Source organism: Coenobita brevimanus, chromosome 27 (genome assembly GCF_032717465.1).
Source record: "Coenobita brevimanus isolate Jiangsu-jjx chromosome 27, ASM3271746v2, whole genome shotgun sequence".
Classification (NCBI taxonomy): Eukaryota; Metazoa; Arthropoda; class Malacostraca; order Decapoda; family Coenobitidae; genus Coenobita; species Coenobita brevimanus.
Window position 1 is genome coordinate 9,870,097 of NC_136980.1, and position 11,349 is coordinate 9,881,445.

Here is an 11,349-nt window from a genome sequence, read left to right on the forward strand (position 1 = left end):
TGTGGTGTGTGGCAGTGGTGGCTTGGTTGTAGTGGTGGTAATGTTGGTGGTGTGTGGTGGTGGTAATGGTGTGGTAGGGTGAGGTGGAGATAAAATCATCCTGAGGGGTGGTCTGTACCGATGTTCTAGTTTCCTTTTTTTTTTTTTTTTTTTTTTTTTACCATTCAGTACAAGCCCTAACACTTTGGGGAACACTGTCCCTGAAGGCCAAGCAGAGAAGGATGCATGAGGAAAACAAAATCGGTATCTTAGGGCATAGAAGGTAAAGAGTAATTATCATTACAAGCACAATAATGAACAAAGACATACAGTGATACAAATTTGGTACAAAGTTGTCACAGTAATTATCATTACATGTTATGAGATGAGTAAAGTGGTACTTAGACACACACGTGTGCACATACATATGCAGAGAGAGGCACATATGCACACTTACATATACGTATATATCTATACAAATATGCATATATTCACGCACATGTAGCCACAGACATACTGCATGTACAGGATAGGTATGCATGTACAGTCATAAGAAAACTATCGTTACCCCCAGGTATGTTTGATGCGAAACGAACGTTAGCTGGACATTAGGGGCGGGTCCTTGCTGTTCGTCCCTCCACTATCTAGTGTTGCAATATCACAGTTCCACTACAAGAGTTGGAATAATGAGCATATGGCGGGGAAATATATAGCACTTGTTTGCATTACCCTGAGCGCCCCGCCGGGGATTAATAATGAAACTCGGCATGTTTATTATTTTCCTACTATTCAACACTTTTTATCTATAGAATACAACAAATAAATTATTATGAAGTGTCATAAAACATATAGGCATCGACTGCTTTTTTTTTTTTTTTTTTTCTGATAGTATAGCAGAGGTGCACGAGTTCATTTGTTTGCTTCAGATGGGTGGTTAAATGCTTCAGGTGGATGCTTCAGTTAGTGGCATCCATGCGTCGACGTCTAGAGGCTGTTTTGGAAGCAGGGGGTGGGTATACAAAATATTAAAGCAATGAGACCGAACACGTATTATTATTTTCCTTCTTCTCAACATTTATTATATGTAGAAAGCAATACATATCATTAATACACTGAAATTTACCAACTTGTCTTGTATCGGCTGAATTACTATCATACGTCTGGTATGGGTGCACATACTCATTGCCTGTCAGCATGTGTGTTGCTGACTCTACACCATTCTGTTATATTATCTGATTAATTCGGTGCCGGATAATAAAACGTGTTGTCTCTATGCACGGAGGCCAAACGACCTAACTAGTTTTTATTACCTCTAGCACAAATTCTAATATCTGTGTCTCACATAACCGACATTGACGGGTTTGAGGTACAAACTTTCCTGTCCCGTCATTCCACAACACTTCGTCGTTGTGTCATAGTGCATAGCTCTGAAGGGTAACGATAGTTTTTCTTATGACTGTACAAAGATATGGGCGTGCATACAAATACATACGCAACATGCACATAGGCTATATATGATATATTCATATATACATAGACAGGGAGGCATAATATGTACATATAAACCCTAAGTAGATACATATACATAGTCACATAGACAGGTAGGTAGATAGACACCCTATTAGACCTAGCATAGTCACCACATCACATTAGTAAGAGAAAACGGGGTCAGACAGATTTGCCGCATCGGTTCCCAACCTGAGAGCATCTAATGTTTTCCCTTGGGAACCTTCCTCATTGTGGCAAGGGAGTCGAAGTGCAGGACATCACCCTGCATCTGGCACGATCAAGACTTACCACCTACAACATAATACGGTAGTCCCACCGGAGGACACCTAGAACTCGAAGAACTAATCCACCAAGCTTCAAAAGAATATGCCGTCAATGGTGGAGACTTTAACTGCTATCATCCCCTTCTTCAGTCCCCGTCTCCTCCAAATCGTAATGGAAGGCACCTCACTGACGTTTTGACCGACAGTGTAGGTGTGACGCTTCTCAACACTGGGGAGCCAACACACATCCTAGATGGGCTAGACCCATCCTTTGTATCGACCAGTCTCAGGTCAGATGCAGATTGGAGCCTACATCCTACCCTCACTACTGACCACTTTGCAGTCACCTGTCACTTAAATATCCAGCCACTGTCTCAAATACCTCATCCCCCTCCGAGGTGGAACATAAAGAGGGCAGACTAGAGGAAATTTAGTTCTGCCTTATCACAGCAACCAACACGGAGAAGCCTTTGTGGCTGCTTTTCATGATGCAGCAAACATCGCCATCCCCAAGACCAAGCTGCAGACAAAGATACACAAAGATGAAAGAGTGAAGACACTGAACAACAGAGAGAATGCTGCTCGCAGACTTTTTAGGCGCCACCGTACTGACCACAACAGAGCACTTCTGCAGGCAGTTGTTCGTCACAGCACTGAGGAAAAGAAAATCATCCAAGAGGAAAAATGGATCAAGTGGTGCCAAAATACTGATGCAACATACTTCTCTGAGCACCATGTGGGGGAGGCTAAAGAAAACAGCAGGGAAAAAGCACCCTACAATTCCTCCCCGGACCGACCCTGAGGGAAAAGCTGAGCACCTTGCAGCCTCCATTGCAACCCGTGCTAGCTCAGATCAACTCCCAAGGGAGACTGTCCAAACACTTGCCAGGTTGCAACCAGGCAGAGACAGGGAAATAGAGGAGGCGTGTCAGAGTGATGCTGAAACTGATCTGCCCTTCACATCCCAAGAGCTCCAAAGATTCCAGAAGAAGAGTAAAGATACCGCACCTGGGGCTGATAAAATCACATATAACATGTTATGGCTTTCTGGCCCAGTTGGACAAACTGCTCTGCTTTCCCTTATAAATGCTTAATGGGCTGCAGCTACCTTGCCCCACCACTGGAAAAAAGCAGAAATTGTGCCTGTCCCAAAACCACGAGATCCAAATAACTGGTGCCCTATCTCCCTCCTCAGCTGTGTTGGGAAAACAGCAGAGCGTATGGTCTTAAACAGACTAAAATGGAAGGTAGGCCCTCTGAACCCTGCCCTCTTTGCTTACACCAAAAAAGTTGGTATGGCTGAATGCCTCACCACCTTCCTTAACAGAGTTAGCAATGGTCGCTGCACTGTTGTGTTCCTTGACCTTGAAAAAGCCTTTGAGCTTGCCTTTGAGCTTGCCAATGCAACATCTGTTCTTTCTATCCTAGCACGTAGAGGTATTGCTGGTAAGATGCTTGGATGGCTCAGAGAGTTTTTAAAAGGAAGTAGTGTACTTGTTCGCTTTCAAGGGCACTCCTCCTCCTTTCATCCCCATGAAAACGGAACTCCCCAAGGCAGTATGTTGAGCCCCTACCTCTTCAACATACTCAAGGATGAGCTCCTAAACATACCCATTGCTCTGCTGATGACCTGGCCATTGTATCTACAGGGTCAGATAATGAGCACAATTCTCAGCATACCCTGCAGCTTATCCATGGGCGATGTCAGGAGTTGGGGCTAAAGATTAATCCCTGAAAGTCGAAAGTCGAAAGCCATTGCTTCTAAAATACCAGACCCTGAGCAACCACTCTCCATCCAGGGTACAGAGCTTGAGTGGGTCTCCAGCCACCAGTACCTAGGTGTCTGGTTTGATAAGAAGCTGCCCTTTGATGCACAGGTAAGGTACCTACGAGAAAGAGCAGCTACTAGGATCAGAGTCATGAGATCCAACACAAGCCTGAAGGGAGGTGCCAGCTACAATGTCCTTCGCGCTTGCTATACCCATGCCATCAAATCCTTGGTTGACTATTCCTCCCCATGTCTTGTAACTTTCAGTGAACATCTGTTAGCCAGGTTGGTGGTAATACAAAACAATGCACTCCGACTTGTACTTGGTGCCCCCATGTGGACCAAGCTGTGCAACCTCCAACAGGAAACTGGCATTATCCCTCTAGGGATTTGAATACAGCAATGCACAGCTTGCTTTCTTGATAAAATGATACATCTTCCCAGGCCATCACCTCCTGTTGATACAGTAACTGCAGTGCTGCGTCAGCAGACTGCTCCTTATAGAGAAACATGGGCACAACGTGTGGCAGCAGCAATCTCAGCTTCTGGTGTCAAGGACCTCATAACTGCAAAGGGAAAGGACACACCTCGGCCAAGCTATACCATCCCTCTACCCTGGGTACCACCAACCATCCACCTGGATACCATCACCCCCGCCAGTTCCAAGGCAACGTCTGCAACAGCTCAGCTACGCCAGGAAGCCCTCCAAAGCATGCATGCTGCCTCCCTGGATGGAGCCCTGACATACTATACTGATGGTTCGGTAGACCTCCTCACAACACTGCCGGGGCAGCCATGATATGTAATGAAGCTGTTAAAGTGTGGAGACTCTCAGATGGAGCCTCCACGTTACAGACTGAGCTGGCTGCTATTGCAGGTGCCCTCCAGCACGCTCTTGACCAACCACAGTCACACCACGTGATACACGCAGATTCTCTGACAGCAATACAGACACTTGCCTCGACTCAACCAAAAGGTAACATCCACCTTATTATCCATGTACTCTCCCTTGCTCAGGAACTGAAAGAACAAGGCAAACACATCACTCTGAACTGGATACCAAGCCATGTCGGGATTAGAGGGAACGAAAGAGAGGACTGTGCTGCCAAACATGCCACCAAGAGGCTAAATGTCGATGTGCACATTCCCCAAAGCCTGGCACAGACCAAGGCAAAATCCAAAAGCCATGCGTATCTTCTTTCTCGACGCAAACACGAGTCATGGGTGGCGTCGGGTTCTCCATCAGCAACTTGGTATGCCACAGCCATCCAGTATCAGCCTCTCAGTGTTGACAAGGCAGTCCCTGCCCAGTTCGCACTTACCTATACACCGCCTTCGCCTGGGATACATAGGGACACGTCAAATGCTGGACACCAAAAAGAAGAGGAATGTCAGTACTTCAACGAAGTGTCCAACAAACCTCTGCTTCACTACCTTCTCAGGTGTCCTGATACTACCACTCTCAGGGCAGGCTCTCCAGCTTCGCCACCAAACACTGCTAGCGAAGCATCAACAGCGGCTGCCAGGCTCATTGCAGCGACACCAACAGCTGAGCTTGTAAAGCTCGTCTCTGACAGACGCCCACAACGATAGGCACGACGATGAGTTCAGCTTAACTGTGGTCCGCCTAAAGGCAAAGGCCCGCTCCAATAACCCATGAATAGGATATTGGTAAAAAAAAAAAAAAAAAAAAAGCAGCATCGGTATATTTACATTTTGACAGGCGGAGGACGGACATGTGTGTGTGTGTGTGTGTGTGTGTGTGTGTGTGTGTGTGTGTGTGTGTGTGTGTGTGTGTTGTGTGTTTTATTTTTTGGAGGATCCAGTATAATGTATAGCATTGCTGATCTAGTGTTCGTCGACTATAGATAGTTGTAGATTTTGATGGTATGTCATTTAATAAGATACAGGATTTGTTAACTGTGAAATATGAATGATTATCCAAACCCGCGACTTGTTAGAGGAATTCATTAAATATATAGTGTGAGTGTGGGCCGTATCGTATTATTGTTATTATTATTATTATTATTAGTTTGCAACCCCAGGCTCATATGAATGTGCACCCAGTAGACTGCAGGCTGAAGTTGTCCTCTTCTTGCAGTCCACCATTCTCCTTTAAGAGGTTGACAGACATGAGGGACATTTGTGTAGCCAGGCAGATCCACCGTCCTGTTATATCAGTGCCACCAAGTGAAGGCTTTCCTCTGCAGCACCAGGGTTGTATGACACGGGTGTATCGTACTGTACAGCCTACCCACACAAAAAGAAAAATTTAAATGAATTACAAAAAGCAAAAACCAAACAAACTAGAAACTACCTGGCAACATCTGTGGTACTACTAATGGGTGTTGCCTGCCCCCTCCCCCCCCTCTCTCTCTCTCTCTCTCTCTCTCTCTCTCTCTCTCCGTTGTTCAAGACAAAAAGGGGTCTCTCTTAGGGCAAGATAAAGATAATAATAAAATAAATTTCACATCTCATTTTAAGGAAATATGAAAGTAATGGGAATGCGGTGAATTAATCGGCACCAATTTCTAACTTTTTATACTTAATATATCAGATTTAAGGAGGTCAGCTTCAGCCTGCAGTCCACTAGGTTCACGTCACAAATGAACCTGGGGCTGCTGCTACTATTACTACAACTACTACTACTGCTGCTGCTACAACCAGCTTAGTCTGCGAAAAACAAATGGTAACATGAATGAAAATTATTTTTATTCATTAGGTATTTTATGATGCTAATGGAGATCAGCAAAACACCTTTTTTGATTTTTGGCGAATATTTTCCTCCGTAAATGTAGGATTTATTTCCACCTCAACCTACTTTGGCGTGATAGGGATGGTAGTATGGCTTGTGGTATAGTGTGGTGGTGGTAGGTTTGGTAGTGCGTTAGTAGTGGTGTGGTAGTGGTGGTGGTGGTGGTGGTATGATGTGGTGGTGTGGTGTGATGTGGTAGTGTGGTGATGGTGTGATAATGGTGGTGTGGTAGTTGTGGTGTTGTGTGGGAGTGCTGGTGAGGTAATGTAGGGTGATAACGTGGTGTGGTAGTAGCGGTAGTGTAGTATGGTAGGTTGTGGTGGTGGTATGATGTGGTGTGATGCATTACTAGTGTGGTGTTGTAAGTGGTGTGATAAGGTGTGAGGTGGTGAGGTATTGTAAGGTGATACTGTGGTGTGGTGGCAGCGGTAGTGTGGTATGGTAGGTTGTGGTGGTAGTATGGTGTGGTGTGATGCATTAATAGTGTGGTGTTGTAAGTGGTGTGATAAGGTGTGAGGTGGTGGAGGATAATGTGGTATGATGGTGTGGTGTGGTGTGGTGGTGTAGTGCAGTAGTGTTGGGAGGAAGAGTGGTATGATAGTGTGATGTGGTAGTGTGTTCTAGAGGTGTGGTGTAGTATGGTGTGTTAGTATGGTGTTGGTAAGGCAGTGTGGTAGTCATGGTGGTGGTTATGTGGTGGTAGCGGTAGTGTGGTATGGTAGGTTAGGTTGGTGGTGGAACGGTATTACTGGCAATGTGGTAGGACAAGGTGATGGTAGTGGCTGAAGTGTGGTGGGTAAGGGTGGTGGTTGTGGTGGAGTAATGGTAGTGTGGTAGTGGTGGTGTTTGTCCTTTGTCTGGTAGCTGATAGTCTCCCCCTTCTCCCCCCACCCTCGTTCAGTTCACCAGCACTACCACATACACTGCTGTTTGGTTTATTTACTAAGGTTTCAGTGCCTCGTAAACATGTCTCCCTCTTGTTTACTTAAATCCACTTAAATCTCTGTTTTTTATATGCATCTGTTGTTGCTATTATGGCTCAAGGATAATCCGGAAGTGTATGCGGTGGACTACAGGCTGAAACTGTCCCTCCTCCTCTAGTTCACCATCCTCCTTTCGGAAGATGGGGTACTGACTGCTTCAAATACCAATAGAACTACGATGCCCATTTTTTCAGGCTATACTTCTTCAACATACCCGACAGCTCACCATCATTCCCGTTCATCCAGTATACTTCCCTGCCTAACACATGTCTCTGAAACAAATAAATAAATAAATAAAAATGAATGAATGAATAAATACTTAGATACATAAGGAGCAGCCAAGGTACTGAATTTTGGTGCACTCCTCCGTTCACATAATCTGGAATGATCTGTACATATTTGGCTCGATGTAATGGTTTTAAAAGAATGAGAAAAGGACCTGAAAGACTTGAAAATCTAACACACACACACACACACACACACACACACACACACACACACACACACACACACACACACAATGACATTTCTTTTGGCATATGACTTCAAAGACATAACCAGAATCGCTCTATTTGACCTAATCCGACCTGACGAACCTGAAGCGACTTGAAAGGATAAAGTATATTGACTGATTTGCCTCTGAATTAATCTACTTGTGTCTGAACATTGCTTTAATAAATTATACTCATTCTAAGCCCCTCTTGTTCGTTTTTTCTAGGGAAGGGCAATTTCTATGTGGGATGTCAGCCTTTGATTCTCTTCTTGGAATATAAAAGCTGACCTGCATGATGTGAAAGAGGTAATGTTAACGTGGGTTGGAAGGAGAAACACTAAATATGACAACGAAATCAGGACTAGGATGCTGCTTATACAATATGCACTGCCCGTGGAAGGACCAGAATGATGCAGAGTCGATGACTTAGCACGAAATACGTGATGTAAACAACTGCCGTGGATCTAAAGCGCTTGACTTTTTCGTTTTCTCACTTTAACATATTTCCAGGACATTTGTTTATATTTGTGAGATCTCCAATCAACGTTTTTCAGCTTAATAGAGTCTTCGAACTGGCAACCATTATATATATATATATATATATATATATATATATATATATATATATATATATCATTATTTCGTTATCTTCGCTATGAAACATTCCCCCTCGGATGGATGATATGGTCTGGCGATCTCAGAAATAAGTCAAAAATATGTCATGGATTTAAAGGTAATCATTTTACCTACAAAATAACTGCAGTGCTGACTCCGGTAAACATCTGATGAAATAAGGTACAGTCGATCAAAATATTTAGAGAGAGAGAGAGAGAGAGAGAGAGAGAGAGAGAGCACACTTCACGCGAGTGTGACACCCCACGTTCATAAATTTGGTTGCTATAAATTGCTTGCTGTAGAATTCCTGGTTAGTACTCTTAACATATGCATATTCGGACAATGGAGTAACTCGGAATATCACACGCAGTACGGGTCATTTAGGATATCACCGGACCCTTCCAGCGCGATAGTTTTTGATCGACTGTACGATTAACAGGTAAATAACGACGGGAATACCAGTAACACAATAGCCGAAATACCGCGATAATTCCTACTATGCGAGTGATGACAAGTAACGTTAATGAAGAGAATCAGTCGTTACCAAATGTCGGATATTATCTTTATCTCCCATTTCAATTTCCACTCACTAAACACAGCATGTGAGTCTGAAAGAGGCTTCGCTACACATTACATGAAGCACGAAGCGGTGCCAAGGCACAGCAATCCCGTCCCCGGCAGTCATTTTAGTGCCAACGTATAAACACAACAGGATGTCTAGTCAAAGATGCCACATATCAAATTTGGAATAAATCGGGTGAAAACTGACGATTTTATGCCCATTTGAAAATTTAGGCCCGACCCACTTGACACTGAACCTCCTATGGCTGACTGGGGGGTGACCCCCCTGATGTAATGAGGCATGTTACAGAATGCAGATTTGAAAGATGCACCTTAGGTTTTGGTTTCATGTCGATATGACGAGTTTGAAAGTTGTGGTGGCAAAAAAAAAAAAAAAAAAAAAAAACGATTTCCCCCCACCCTTTTTTTTTTTTTTTTAAATCTTTATTTGGCCTACAGCCTGGGCCTTGGCCCAATTTGGATCAAAAATTAATCGGGCGATCATAAGGTTATAGCCCATCATCCCTGAAATTTTTTAGTCAAAATCGCACCAGTAGTTTTCACGTAAAGGTGTTAACAAACACATACAAACAAAGAAACCGAGTGGAAACAACACCCGTCCCCTAGCCACGCCGGGGCGGGGACGGGTAATGAGGAAAAATTGATTGGCTAAAGGAGGCATAATATTGAGAGGAAAAACAAACAAAAACAAAAACAGCGTAAGTCTTGACATCAGGAGAATGGTGACGAGTTGACACTGAGCCGAAATCAAATGTAAACACGGGCTGGAGACAAGTGGATCTTACGCAGATTATTTTTTCTCAATTTCTCATTTCACTTAACACTTACCAAATAAAATTAGGGCTAGGATGCTTCATTATATTGTGCATTGGGAAAACTTACGAACACTGAACTGACTTGTAACACTAAGAAATAAACGACACGGATACCAGCAATGGACTGACCGAGGAAGCAAGAGATGAAAACTATACACCTCGACATCCTGGGCAAGTGAGGCTGGCGACTGACAATGACCAATCCATCTCTCACGTGACCCCCTCCCCCCATCCCTCCACACGCTGCGCAGACTCACACTCGTGCTTGTATTTACGGCGCAGACACATAGTACGTAGAATTTAGTGTGATTACGGATGTACGGTGCTTAACATACCTCTCTAGCCCGAAGTTCCGCCTAAGCTGAATAAAATCGTCTGGGGGACACAAGATTAAAGATAAAAGTAGAGAAGGGGTGAATGAATGCTGTTTAATCTCTCTAGTTAGAACACTTCTTCCTAAACATAATAAAATGGTCTGGATATAATAATAATAATTATAATAATAATAATGAAAATTATAACGATAATAACGATGATGCTGATGATTTATAAATAGTAATGAAATAAGTAGTAGTAGTAATAGTAGTAGTAGTAGTAGTAGTAGTAGTAGTAGTAGTAGTGGTAGTAGTAGTAGTAGTAATAATAATAATAATAATAATAATAATAATAATAATAATAATAATAACCCCAAAAACAACAATAATAATAATCATCAAAGTGAATGGCTCAACTTCTTCAAGTCAGTGACAGTGTCGTTTTATTCCTGCCACCATCGACCGTCTTTCACTCATGCTAACATCTGAGAGAGACGCCTTCATGTAGTGGCACCGATACGACTGGCCGGCCCCACTGCCTGGCCATACACACGTCCCTCAGCTGCACTCCTCTGACCAGAAAAGAAAATGGTCGACTGCAGGAGGGCAACTTCAGCCTGTAGTCCACTGGGTTCACACTCTCAGATGAACCTACGACGACAACGATAACAAAAACAACAACAACAACGAAACATCAAAACAAACAGACAACAAACAAAACAACCACAAACATCAAAGCAACAAAAACAGCAGAGACAGAAAAAAAAAAGGAAAAAACCATAACAAAAACAAAGCCACCACCACCACCACCAACAACAAACAGCCACTACTACTACTACTACTACTACTACTACTATCACTACTACTACTACTACTACTACTACTACTACTACTACTATCACTACTACTACTACTACTACTACTACTACTACTATCACTACTACTACTACTACTACTTCCTCCGCCACAGTGACTTATTTTCCATGTTATTCTCGCTACTGGTGCTTTTTTTTTTTTTTTTTTTTTTTTTTTTTAATCAACTGAAAGATCACCTCCATGCATTTGGCGATTATATTGTGAGGAGCAATATCAATCTTCATAATACAGTTCACCATTTGGAGTTGCAATGCGAAGGTTAACACTAACCTTCATATTACAATCCGCTGGTCCCAAACACACCAACGGCTGTGTTTACCAACCATATACCACTACTTTTGTTACTTTATTTTTTCCCTTAACATTACAATGCTAATAAAGATAATCTGTTGGAGTT

General features: G+C 43.1%; 1 protein-coding gene across 1 annotated transcript in view; it reads right to left on the reverse strand.

Annotated features, from left to right (window-relative positions):
* Positions 1-9,932, reverse strand: part of LOC145394432 (alpha-L-fucosidase-like) — a 30,712-nt gene extending 20,780 nt beyond the window's left edge. Inside the window, exon 1 of the mRNA XM_080268296.1 lies at positions 9,892-9,932. Within this exon, the coding sequence (XP_080124422.1) occupies positions 9,892-9,928 (37 nt within the window). The 5' untranslated portion in view covers positions 9,929-9,932. The remainder of the gene's footprint in view (positions 1-9,891) is intronic.
* Positions 9,933-11,349: the final 1,417 nt, after the last annotated feature.